Consider the following 14,007-nt stretch of genomic DNA (forward strand, 5'->3'; position numbering starts at 1 on the left):
ATGATTCTGCCTGATGTCATAAACAATCGATAAAGCAAAGAGAAATGTTTGTAATATTTAATAATAGAAACATGTTGCTTTGCCTCCACTCGGAGGGATTTCAGGATGGTTCAGTTTTACTGATGAGCAAACCTTCTTTGATTTTTCCCAGTCATAAGCACTGTAGAGCTGCCCTTAGATGCTGACGTGCAGACAAGCAACCTGCTGATAACCTTCTTAAAATACAGTTCTATTGTCATGCAGGATACCAAAGGTAGGCAGCTGTATCAATACAGATTTGCATTTCTGAAATCAGTTGGGGGGGAAAAGCTTGTTACTAATTTGACTGCATAAAACAATCTAGTTAATTCATCATGGATGATAAATTTCTTCAGACTGACAGTATGAACTGATTTTTTATTGCCAGATGACAATTATAAGAAATCAAGGAGCTTTGATGCTGAAGGAGAGAAAACCCAAATATAGAAGAAAATGTGTAAAATGGTGATTCACATCTTATATGTTGTGGATGGATAACTATATTCATTTAACTGGCTAAGCCACAATGGCCTGTGCACAAACATGCACAGGCAAACTTACAGTTTTTATGTTATGTTGGCTGTATTCATATATTATTTTGATTGTTTGTTGAATAAGGCGAATAGTCCTTCAGAGAAGTAAAGTTCTCAATTCTTGGGTTTTTACTTCACCTCTTCAATCCAATACTTCTACATCTATGTGCGCATGTGTATTATACACACACACAGTCTGTAGTAATATATGTGTTTGTCTATGCCAATATATGCATATAGTAATGAAATTTCTTTTGCCTTTTATGTCTTTTGGGGGATATCTGTTCAAGTCTGTGTCCCCGTCCCCCCCCCCCCCCCGGACAGTTTCTGTGGATATTGTGTCAGCATTTTTTGTGTCAGCATTTTTAGTGGGATACGTGTCTGTTTCCTTACTGAATCTACATTTTTCAGAATAAATGGTGAATGTTTATGTAGAATTCAGCCAGTCCTCATTTAATGACTACAACCTATGCCAGCACCTTTGTTGTTAAGCAAAAAAGTCCCTAAATGAACCATATGACAAAGAGAAAAAGAGAGACTTCTGGTTGCTGCTATTTCAATTAGACAAAGTTCTCTTTGTCATTTTTCTCACTCTGGCATGCATTGCTCAGATGCAAAAATTTACTTGTTAAGTATGCGTGTTGTTCAAAAATAATTTTTTTACTACTATTCAGTAATATTGGATTTGTGAACAATCACTCTGATTGTTGCTAAACAAGTAGTATATGTTCTCCTTGGGGGTTTTGTTTTAGAGAATCACATTTGCTTTTCTATGAAATTCCTATAAAAGTTTATGCTTATTTTTTTTGCATATGCGGTCAGATTGTCCCGTCTGCTTTGCACTTTTGAGTTGAAATAGACATTAGTGGTCATGGAAAAAATATTGCCAAGAAGGATGAGATGGAAGGAGAAAGCAAATCTGGGTGGATAAGCTTGAAGCATGTTTTTTAATTGTTTGCATTTTGGTTGTTTTTGCTTTGCACCATCATGCATTGGTGATCTAATTATAAAACCACACCAGGATTTTGGGATATGTGATATTGTATCATTAAAATGGGAATTATAAACCATCTGAAATCATAGATTCAGACTGGTTGATTTCTAGAAAGTTAACTATGAGTTACTGCTTGTAGTGTTTTTGAACATTCTGATTTACCCGACTTTGGTTAAACCAATCCTGATTTGTAATGTCCAGGCTACACCATTGAATTAAATGATAGAAGTAGATGTGATGAGTCCCCAAACTTACCAAGGTAGCATTATGCAGTTCCTTTTACATTTGCATTGCAGTTTGAATAACTATGTATGTAGACATTAAACATTTTTCTCTATATTGTGTTATAACAGTAATTTCTGCAAGTCATGGGTTGCTTTAAATTTTATTTTCAAGTTTTCATTTGCTCTCTGTTTAAATGCAGAATGCTTATAAATTCTATTTGTGCTTTTTTATATTAATTGGGAGTATGATAATAGTTCAGTATTGAAAGCTGTACAATATTGAAAAGTGGGAGTGACTGCCACGATGGTTGGAGTTTTCAAAATTGATGCTTAGTTCAATTCTTGAAATATTTAGTATGGCAATACTTTATAATGAATCCTCTAATTACTATTATCATGTTGGTGTTTTTTATTTGTTAATAGTCTCTACTTTGTTTGACAATGAGAAAAAGGAAATTCTAGTCAAATACGTAACTACATAGAATAGTCTGCACTGTTTCTTCTCACCCATAAGAAAGGGTCAAAATTGCCATTGTTTTTAGGGGACTTATGCTAAGGATGCTATTGTATAATGCATTTAAGACTTGGAAAGTTGCTTCAGTGCTAAAGCACAAAGCATTGCACTGCTTAAAGCAGTTATGTACAGTAGCTAAGAAAATGCTGGTAAATAAACATATCACTAGTATGTAACTGCAGGAATCTAAAGTTAAATGCTTGGCATGAAGGAATAATGCATGCAGTGTAATCCCCAAGGATGAGATTTAACTGTGACACCTGAGCAGTAAATCTCTGGATTTTGCAGTGAAAAGATAACAAGACTCTAAAGTATTATGGATCTCTCGAGCTGCTGTTCCTGGAAAAAGAGCATTTTAGCTTGTTTTTCAGTTGTCATCAGTGGAGGTCAGGTGTGTTAGTGATATTTAAAGGTGCCTATATACAGCTTTACAGTCACATGTATTCGTAGAAAATGATCCAGATGTTGCAACAAATTAAGATTGTCTAAGGAAGTTATGATTAATATAGATTGGTAGTCTGCTTTCTCAGCAGGAAGACTAGAGCAAAACAGCAGTGTGCAAATGTATGAAAGTCATGTAATTCCCGGTTTATTAAATCAGGATTCATTTGGGTGGGTCATTGAGAACCTGCTCCTACGGTAGTATGGTGCCAACAGGAATGCTGGGTACTGTTTGATAGTCAAAAGACTCCTCATCTCTTCAACAGTGGAAAATACTAGCGCTGAAGACTATAAAAAGAAGATAGTTCCAGGGTTAAAAGCAAAAATAACAAAATCCTTGTTGTTATTGTGGGATCCTAGGTAATAGCTTTGAAGTCCTATGTTGTATCCCCTCTTGCTCTGTTGTGCTTATAGATTTCTGTGATTTTTGATTCTCATATTGATCTTTTCACATGCTAAGGAATGATGGCTTATATGTGTCCTCATATTCATTTGCAGATGAACACCGACTCCATAGTGGAAAGCTCTGCCTGATTATCTTAACCTGCATAGCAGAGGTAATTTTTTCCTCCATCTTAATAGCACATGTAAAAATCAGTCCCTTAGGATTTATGCATTCCTTTATCTTCCTCCATCTCTGAAACTGAACGATAATCACTGCAGTTTTGAAAAGTAATCACTTGGTGAGATTTGGCTAACTGAAAACATATTTCCCATCTGGCTACAACTTTTATTAGGATAAAAATCAAGACTGTAATATTGGACACCGTTGTTTGTTTTTCACATATAAAAGGAGGTCCTGTTTTCACCTTATTAGACAAGGAGGCTTGGGAAAGGAAACTTACAGTAAGAAATGGGAAACTTCTGAAGTATAATGGTGCTTTCCTCTTTCCATTTTTATGAGAGAAAGAGTATTTGTTCATATTCAAATACTCTTTCTCTCACAAAATACTGGAAGAAATACTGGAGGAAGAAAATGGAGAAAGAAATATTGATAAACCTGCATTATGCTGATGACATTAATGTAGTAGCACAAGATGTAAATAATCTGATAACACTAGTAATAAAAGGCAAGTACAGTAAAAAAAAAGTGACTAAAATTATATACTAAAGAAGACCAAGCTAATGACAAGTACTGCAACCTGTCTTAGAACTGTCAATAAAGATACACTGAAGTAGTGGATGTGTGATATGTCTATTCCTACAAATATCAAAATTATGAAGGCAATGGTTTCCCCCATTTATGAAAGCAGAATTTGATATTTGAAGAAGTAGAAAAGAGTATTGACATTTTTGAATTTTGATATTGGAGAGGACTCCTGAGAATTCCAAGGATTATTAAGAAAACAAACTTAATTCATAGAAAAATCAATTCAGGGTTTTCACTTCAGCTACAGATGACCAGGCTCAATTTATACTTTAATATACTATGCAAACATCTAGCTCTCTTGAGAAGTCTATAATACTGGGAAAGGTGGGAGGAAAGAGAAGAAGAGGATAACCAGGAGCAAGGTGGGTACATCCAGTTGCAGTGGAGATGGATGTATTGCAGGAAAGCCTGAAGGACCAGGTTGGGATGGAAATTCTGGAGGAGATCCGTGTGATCGTTAACCAACTTGAACAATCATAATTAGTCAACTAGATGAGAAATACATTTGAATTATCTGCCAGGAGTAATGTTTCTGATTGTTTCATTCATAAATGTTGTCTTTCAATACTACTTTGATGTTAAAATGTGTGATCTTGCTTAACTTTGGTTATTTTTCTTTTTCCATAGGACCAGTATGCTAATGCTTTTCTGCATGATGACAATATGAATTTTCGTGTAAACCTCCACAGAATGGTAAGTTGTCTTGATCAGGAACTCTGTTAGGTCAAAGTCAGCCTTGGGGTTTTTTTCTCTCTTTCACTTCTTGGTTGTATTGGTGATTTGAGTTTGATGTTTTTCAGCTGCTTTGTATTTTAACCTTTGTTAGTTTGTGTTTTTTAACTTTTAATTTAATTCTGTTAGCCACACAGAGTCACTTCTTGATGTTTAGCCACATAAATTGGATAAATAAATAAAACAGATGCTTTGGTATTAAGCATTTGCATGGTGGTGTTGGTAAATATCTGAACGTTTCTGGTGAATGTTCAGTGTACTTGGTGTTCTGGTCTTATTTTTCTTAATCTTCCCACCCCTATTCCAGTAGTTCATTGCAGAGTGCAAGACTGGCTCATAGTCATGGTCAAGCAGCCTCATCAAGATTTCTTGAGTGGGGTGAGCTTGTAGAACACAGTGGAGAGCAATTTGCTTTGAGGCAATGAGAGACAACTAGATCTACAGAGATATTAGGGAATAATATATATGTATGTATATTTTCAAGGCTGAGTTAAGTTAATATGGCTGATGGAATCAACTGCTATCCCATGGGATTTTTTCATGGGTTCCCGGCTATTTCAGGTGTCACTTTCTGCTGTTCTTACCATTTTTCGAAGCAGTTGGGACACTTATTAACCCCATTAATTTCTTTCTCTGTTTCATCCTATACTATGTGACTGCAGGAAGAAAAAGTTAAAAACAGAATGGAGAAAGAGTGGAAATTCCTAAAGCACTCATTTTTAGAGCAACTGTAGGATTTAATTTTGTTTCAGCAATAAACAAAGAAAGTTAAACCTTTGTTAACACTCTCTTTGGTATTCTTACAACACAACTGACAAAGGAAAGTGAGTTTTAGCACAGACAACCCTGAGCTGTTTTGAACTAGATCTAATGTATTCTAACTCAGTGACTGGGTTATGTTAAAGCCTCTCTGAGTCAGCTAATCAAAGTGTATTGGGCAAAGGCAGCCTGTATGTATCTTGTGTGAATAGCTGCTTTTTCTATTTTTCCAGCTGATAGATAAAGATATAGTGATTACATGAAAATCTGTCCAACTATCTCAGTATTTTGTCTCTACTCTGGTTGGTATTGCAATTACCTAAGCTACCTTTTTGCTTTAAAGCTTAATGAACAAAATAACTGATGTGGGGTAGAAGAGCATATCAGTGTCTGCAGGAAGAGGAAGTGAAGTAATATGCAGCATGATGTTATCACAGAAATTCCCAAAATTACATACTTGCATCTGACATCAGGATGCTAACAGATAAAAACTGGATTTGCATGATGATGTCATCGTGTGAACATAATGATTTTTCCCCTGTTGTGATCAGCTATGGATACCTATACGAGAGGATGAAACCATCCTTTTCTGAGTAGTTTGAGTTATATGGAAAATACTAGTAGTTTTGGTAATCACTGCTTTATTCCTTCTGACTAATTCATCTTCATGTGTTTGAAGCCTATGAGACACAGGAAGAAAGCCGCTGATAAGAATCTTCCCTGTCGACCTCTAGTTTGTGCAGTGCTGGGTAAGTCTATCTGCCAGATTTTGTCAACAGCTTCTTCACAGATGGGGGGGGGGGGATAAAGGATTGGTACAGGAGGGAAAATATTTATAAGCCAATTCTGAAATGTATTTCATTTACCAATATAATGCAGTTCTGTGTTTCCCACCTAATGCTTCCTTCTTTTGCCAAGAAGTAAAAGCTTTTCTAGACAAATCCATTCCAAACTAATTGAAGGGTGAGGGAATATATTTATTTTGAAAGACTGTTAGATCGTAATGGAATAACTGGTTAAATTCTTTTATATGGGGCGAGTGCTGTATATAAATACAATAAAGTAGAAAAGGTTTTATGGAGGACTGAATGCAAGGATCCTTAGGATCTCCTCTATGTTATAGTTTTTAAAATACTGATAGAGGAAAACTAGCAAAGCTATTTGGGTTATTTTGTCAACTTAGAATAAATATAATGTGTTTGTATATTGGAGTAAAATGTTTCTGAGTGTAGGTGATGTGGTAAGACTTCCGCTCTTCCAAATTATAGCTATATTTCCTGTCCCTTAGTTCCTTACTGCACACGCTGTAGGATTTCTCTCTTCCCAACAAGTATAGCTTGGAATCATTGTACATAATGTTATATCTAGGCCATTGTTAACAGTGGATAACACTAGCCAAGAATGTTATAACTTAGAATTTAGTTAATTCAGTTAGAATGGCAACTAATTATAAATCCTGTATTTTAAAATATTTGTATCACTTTTTTGTAGATCTCATGGTGGAATTCATAATAACGCACATGATGAAAGAATTTCCCATGGATCTCTATGTGTAAGTAACAACTACATGAAATTCTAATTAATTTTAAGAGCTCTTCAAAATTCCAAACAATGATGTTTCTGTTCAATCCATCAAAAAATTAAGAAAAATGATTTGAGTCCCCATTTTTCTTTCCTAAATTATTTAACGTAATATGATAGTTGTTATCTTCTCTGGTCAAATGTTATGTTTCAATGCATCCCTAAGTAAACAGAAGCTGATATATCCTCTCCTTGGTACAAAATTAAACATGACACCTTTCTGGAAAATGGAATGCACACTTTCTATTTATGTATAGATTTTTCAAAATAAGGAAAACTGAATATGGCAGGCGCAGAAGTTTTGACAGGCTTTCATTCAGTATTTTTTAATATCCCCTTGGCAGAAATAATAGCTTACAAGCGTTTCCTATACTGCAGCTAGCTAAAGCTCTTTTTATTTTTGCTTTTGGAACTTTTTTCCACTCTATCCTTCAAAATCCTCTAGTTCAAAAATATTCTTAGAATCTTTGCATGTATTGCATCTTTGAGATTCCCTACAGATATTCAGTAATTTTCATATAACATAATTTTAGGCCATAATGAGTGGATCCCAGTAGTGAAATCCTACGCGGATTGCCATCAGTTCGCTGCCCGCGCATGCATGATGCATGCCAAATGCATGCTTTGCATGTTCATGCACAGTGTGCGCCAAAAGCACATAGTGCGCCCGCACATGTGCAGTGCGGGCCAAAAGCACGCACACGCATGCACATTACAACCAAATGCATGCTGCACGCGCATGCACAGTACACACCAAATATGCGCTTCATGCAGGAAAAGGAGGCTTAACAAGGTAAGTAGAACAGCGAGAGTGGGGAGAACAGCTGTGCAGGATTTAGCTTTTTTTTTTACTACTGGTTTGCCCGAACCAGTGCGAACCGGTAGCATTTCACCCCGGTGGATCCTATATCACATTAAGCCCAAATAAACAAGCAATGCTACAGTTTAGCATTATAGGTAAACCAGGGTGATTTTCTAGTAACTCTTGAGTATATGATATTGTGATGTGTTAGAGTGCTGCAGCTTTTAAACTTCCATAAATGGGCATAGATTTTGTTAATCTAAATGATCTGGTTAATATAATGTGGTAAGCCTCAGTTTGTTAATCATGATTTATTGAACAAACGATTTTTGATTAAGTTCAGGGAACATATTAAGCCATAAATCATGATTTGCAAATATTAATGGTTGGGTTCATGCAATACATGTAGCCAAAATAATAAAAATCATATTTTGCATTTGATGTGAACCCAATTAATATTATCTCCAGTCTAGTTGGAAGCACTATTCTTGGTTTGATTGATTTGAATTCCAAATTTCAAAAAAAAAAAGCTGTTAATATATTTCATTTAACTTTTCTTGGAATTAAGATTATTTGTGTGGAATATTGTTCAAGTACACATTTCAACCCCCTTTAGATTTCAGATTTCCAACTAAATACTAACTAAATTTAATAACTCCACATGTATCAGTGCTATACTGGTATCCTGAATATTGCATACTGATAATTTGAGGTACTGTTTTACAGGTAGTTGGGATCACTCCCAATTCTTCGCTCATGATTATGTTGTGGATTCCTTTCTTTTTGCTCCAGATGCTGTATTCAAATAGTACACAAGCTGCTTTGCTACCAGAAAAAGTGCAGAGTGAGACTTCATTACACTTGGAGGGAACTCTGGTCAGGTACGTTTTTAGTCTTATTGTCATAAGGGCTGACATATTCCTTCATAGGGTCAGTGCTCATAGTTTTAAAATAAGCGTTAAATGCAATGCTAATATATACTACATTCCAGTACTTGACTGTAGGTAATTTCACCTGTAAACGCAATTTGGAGAGTCAAGGAAAATGAAATAATATTTTTAAATTCTAGCTTTGTTTTTTGTTAGTGCCGAGACTGTTTTCCATGTAGAGAAACCTTTTTATGGGATCTACTGTGATAAGTTTCATATTTTAGAATCGAAATGCTGTAGTTGTTTCACCTCAACACAGAGCTCCCATTTTGATGGCAGTTTTGTTAGGCTCTTTTCCTGTGTGTGTTTTCAGCATACTGAAACTGTGTTCTGACATGGTAGGAGGAGAGCCATGTTAACCTATGGTGGCAAAAAATCAGAAGGAACCTGGTAGTACATTTTCTAATCTATCCGTTTTAGGAAAAAGCATAAAGTTTTATGAGCTGCAGGTATTGGATGAAGTGAATTGTAGTTCATGAAAGTTTATGCTGTTTCTTAAAATTGATTAGTTGGAAAAGGAAATTTCCTGATTTTGTATTCTGACATTTTAATATGACATATTTTCTGTTTTATTGTTGGCAGCATATTCAAAGATATGGAAAACTACAAAGGGATGCAGGCAGGCTTTTGCCTAGCAATTCTGTCAAATACTATGCTCTGAATGGATGTTTTCCATTCAGTGAGATGGGGGATATTAAAACTTAATTCTCAGAGATTAGCAGGTATTTTGGAAATGAATTAGATTGCTCCAGTAGATTTAGCTAGTCTCTTATTTTGTGTCATTGTTCCTTGCTGTAGTACAAGTTTTTGAGTACAACTAACTGTTTTGTCTTTACAAAAGTCTTCCATGATTTAATTAAGTTTTTCTCAAAAAGCCCAGACATTCTGCCTATGTTTAAGGAACTGTACGTTATACTTGTAATTTAGGTTTTCAGTGAATTTCTTCCTGGTAGTGCTTTTCGAAAGCTTTGTTCTTAAAAATACTGTGGATAGCTGGCTAGCAGTCTCTCTTATGGGAACTCTGTACAAATAGATGAAACTGCTGCCATATTCTGATCTACATAAGTTAATTAATATTTCCTTTGTGAATATTTCCTTTAGCAGGTTTCTACATGTATTCTGTGCATATTATTGGGAAGCTAGTTGATAGAACTGATGTTTGAACTGGATTTTCTGGGAACTCTATAATTGTTGCCTTTTATTCCCTGCTGCCCTCTGTTAGTTGCCTTAGGATAATGATATAACTGATAAGATAATGTTGCATCACAGTTCACATCTCTAAATATTAGAGATAAAAAGTATAAGATGTATAAGATAAATATAAGATGTTGCTATATTTAATGCTACCTAAAGTAGTTTTTGCAGAATCTAATTCTAAGTTAAAGCTAAGTGAATGCATACTTTACACAACAAATATGTAAGGAGTATAGAATAATGAAATAATAGGATTTAATAGCCATAGGACAAAAATTATCTGTATCTAGACAACTGGATGTAGATGTTCCTTTTGTGTCTCATTGTTGAAATTCATAGTATTTTTCTGTAAAATACTGGATTTAAGTACTGATTATTCCATTTCTCTCTAAAAAGCTGATACCATGTCACATCATTGATCAGAAAGTATGGATTGTGCTGGCTTTCTTCATAATTACTTAATTTCCAAGGTTCAAAACATTTCATAGCATTTGTATTGGAGTAATGAATGGATAAATTCTGACATCTTAGTTACGTTCATTAAACAGTGGCCTAACACTGAGTCATTGAGTTTAGTTTGGCCAGGAAGAATCTAGATCAGATATGATTGACTTTTTCTTTTTTGATGGTTGCATGAAGCTTTGCATACAGGTAGTACTGTACCTGGATCCTAAGAACATCTAATGAGAGACCCTCTATCAAGTTCCCTCACCAAATTAGTTGAGGTGAATCTCTACGGCGGGGTGGTGGGGGGCAGAGCTCTTTCTGTTGTATACCCCGTTTATGGAATTCCCTCCTAGAGAGTCTTGACTGGTATCCATTCTAGCATCTTTTTAATTACAGGTGGAAAACCATTTTATTTTTCCAGGCTTTTAGCTGGCTTTTAATTCTGTTTTAATTGAATTTAAAGGTTTATGTAGTGTTATTTATTTTGTATTTTATTGTATATACTTTTATTCAAATTGTGTATGAATGTGTGTGAATAAAGAATTTAGAAAATAAACTAAGATTGAAAACAGTTCAATTAATTAACCTGCTTAATTTCTCAGATCTGCTTCAAAGGTTTTTTTAATTTACCTTGTGCTGAGACATAAGTAAGATAGTTATTGAGAAGAGGGCCTTTTTGGTGGTAGAATCTCATTTGTTTTTTTATTATTAAGGTCTGCTTGTTAATGTATGTAGATCTTTTCTATTTATGCAGGCTTTTAAAAATTGTATTTCTGGTGATATACCAGATTTATTTCTATTTAAAGTATGTAAATAACAGCTATTTTAACTTTAATGTTATACCTTTTAGTAGATTATGTTGAATAACTGTTGGTAATTCATTCAACATTCTTTGCCAAGATAGCCATAACTTTTTGGAATAATGTATGAATAATAATAAATGCACTTATCAAGGCATTGAAGAAAACAAAAATACAATAATTACAAATCAATGCAATACAATGAAATTAGCTCAGACTCCTTTTAATAAGACTAAAACAACTAACAAACAGTATATTTAAAATAATATCTCAGAATAGAACTGAGCACATATTCATCCATAATTTAAAGCAAATCTTAATCTACAGCAACCAGAACACATCCTAAAATATTAATCTAATAAAGACATATTTTTTAATCCCTCTTACAGGTTTGTTCAGGAACTATGGGGCTATATCTGTAAAGGACTGGAACCTGGAGAGCTGTTGCCCCAGTTCAGCTCCGCCATGGGTGCCTCCCACTGGCCAGCTGATCATTGGGTCTTTGCTTCTCATGTGCAGGCGGCAGGGCACGTGCGGGGGGGGCGCACATGCACGGGGTGGGGCCCATGCACTGGGCCGTGTGCACATTGCATTTTGGGGGTTTGGGCATGCGCATGCACATTCGCGCATGTACGTTTTGGGCTCTTGGTCTGGAAAAGGTTAGCCATCACTGCCCTATAGGCAGAACAGGAAGAAGGCTGTGTTTAGACCAACTTAAAGAGAAAATTGTAGGGAGAAATAAAGACAGACAGGAGATTGTGACTGGCAGAGGCCTTGAAACACAAGGACCAGTAATTTGGAATGGCTCACATGGGGCTCTGTACAGGCCTTGCTTTGTACCAAGATATGAGAATAGAGTTCTGGGCTAAGATCAGGAGACAAGAGGAATCAGGAATTTCTGCCAGGAGACTAACACTTAGATATAAAACAATCAAGATGCTTTACAATCTCCTCCATTAGAAAAACTACAGATCCTTGGAAATGTTTATCAGGTAGAGGTTTATTCACATAATTGTGGGACTAATCCATTGTTTGATTGTGAATTGCTTTAGATATTTTATTCTAATCGGAAAGCAACATTTAACAAATTAGAATAAATAAGCAATGTGTCATCATAGAAACTGTTTTGGCTAGCCTGAGTATTGACTCTGATATTTTGTGCTGGCTTCTGTATCAGCAGAATTTCCAATCTGTTCTAATATTTCTCTGTCAGGAACACATATTTCTATGATTTTATGATGGGTGGTTTGCGAGACTGAGATTTATAGAAACAAGAAAAAGCAAAAAAGGGTGTAGACAGCATACAACTACTGTAGTTCTCAACTTATGACCATGATGGAGTTCTGAATTCTGGTTGTAAGTTGTTGCATTCGTAAATCAAGGTGCAACATGACTGGATTCGATTTTGTGACCATTTTTATGACAGCCGTAAAGTGAGTCACTGCAGTCATTAAGCAAATCCAGTATACCAATAGCTAGTTTTTGGCATTTTTTTTAATTAAAACCGTTTTAAAAATGGTGTCATCTCTGTCACACGACTACAGCATGCTGCAGCTGGTTTTGTGACCCAGTTGCCAATCACATGACCAAATGCGATCACATGACCGTGAGGGTAATGTTATAGTTATAATTTCAAGGACATGTTGTTATTTTTGAAGTCCATCATAATTTTGAGTAGTTGTTATTCAATCAGTTGTAGGTTGAGGGCTATCTGTAGTTTGAAGCATTCTAGAACATGATATCTAGCATGTAATAAAAGCTACAATTAAGCCTGGGCTTCAATTAGCTTTATTGCATGGAAGCCCCCAGTATATCAGATTATCAGTGGAGTTACTGGTTCAGTTGCATTTTACATGCAGCTGTCAAGTTTCACACTCATGTACGTCCTTTTCTTACACTTATCTGGTAATCCATAACAAAGGTAACTTTTTCCTACCTCCAAAGCTATATGGCCAAGTGTGTCTCAGCTTTAGTTTATAAGATATGTTTGGATGTGTTGATTTAAAATCAGTTCTCAACTCACCTTTGGCAAAATGTCTTTGCTTTCTTGATCAATTGACAATCAGCCTGCCAGTGTAAACTGTATCCTGTCCTAATTGCCTGCTGTCTCTCTGGATCTGTGGTAAATTGTTCCTTGGGAAGGTTTGATGCCCTTATTCATAAGAAAGAAGCTGATAGTCTGATTTTCTTCCTGTAGGATGTGGTTGATGCTTGGCCCAATTTGTAAATAATCCCCTCTCAGCCAGTGTTTTTGAACACTTACATAGCAATTTGGGGTTCAGTGTAGCTAGTTCTTGTATCCCAACAAATCCCTATTATTCCCTTAGGAACTTCATTTATTTCTGCACCTTTCTCTTTTCTACCTCTTAATAGTGGTTGTCTTAACCAATGTAAATGCAAGCATTGAAATATTAACTTTGCTAAAAAGTTGTTCATTATAATAAATTAATTTGATTTAATAATGAACCTTTTTTAGTTTTCAGAACTATTAGCCTTGATTACTGCTTCTTAATTCAATGAACATTTCTAGGCAATATATGCCCTATGATCTGAGTCATACAGTTTAATGTGATTACTGCATTATCTGTGAGATCTTGTCCTATTTAGACTGAAGTGGGCAAATTTTTAGAAGCAGTATTTCATGTTTAGGCAGAGCTTAAAAATTGCAGGAATAGGTCTTAGATTTTTGCATTTCTTTCTTTGGATTTTGAGGAGTTCTATCTTTATTTTTGTTTTCCCCACTTCTCCACAACTGTTTTAAGCCTATATAAGGACTTTCAATTTTCATGTGTTTCTTGCCCTAGAGTTGCTAAAAACAATACCACGCAAATTTTTAGTAATTATTGTCATAAGAGAGAAAAAGTAGTACTTTTTAACAGTATTTAAACT

The 14,007-nt window shown here is 35.3% G+C and overlaps 1 protein-coding gene across 4 annotated transcripts in view; it reads left to right on the plus strand.

The window, feature by feature from the left end:
- The window catches only part of ARMH3 (armadillo like helical domain containing 3), a 133,913-nt gene that overhangs the window by 26,869 nt on the left and 93,037 nt on the right, over positions 1-14,007 (plus strand). For all 4 annotated transcript variants that reach the window (XM_034439907.3, XM_034439909.3, XM_087872817.1 and 1 more), the window contains 6 exons: positions 152-253; positions 3,223-3,281; positions 4,502-4,567; positions 6,045-6,114; positions 6,857-6,917; positions 8,541-8,629. In XM_034439907.3, the coding sequence (XP_034295798.1) occupies positions 152-253; positions 3,223-3,281; positions 4,502-4,567; positions 6,045-6,114; positions 6,857-6,917; positions 8,541-8,629 (447 nt within the window). The remainder of the gene's footprint in view (positions 1-151; positions 254-3,222; positions 3,282-4,501; positions 4,568-6,044; positions 6,115-6,856; positions 6,918-8,540; positions 8,630-14,007) is intronic.

This window comes from Pantherophis guttatus, chromosome 6 (assembly GCF_059756535.1).
Source record: "Pantherophis guttatus breed Tessera chromosome 6, ASM5975653v1, whole genome shotgun sequence".
Classification (NCBI taxonomy): Eukaryota; Metazoa; Chordata; class Lepidosauria; order Squamata; family Colubridae; genus Pantherophis; species Pantherophis guttatus.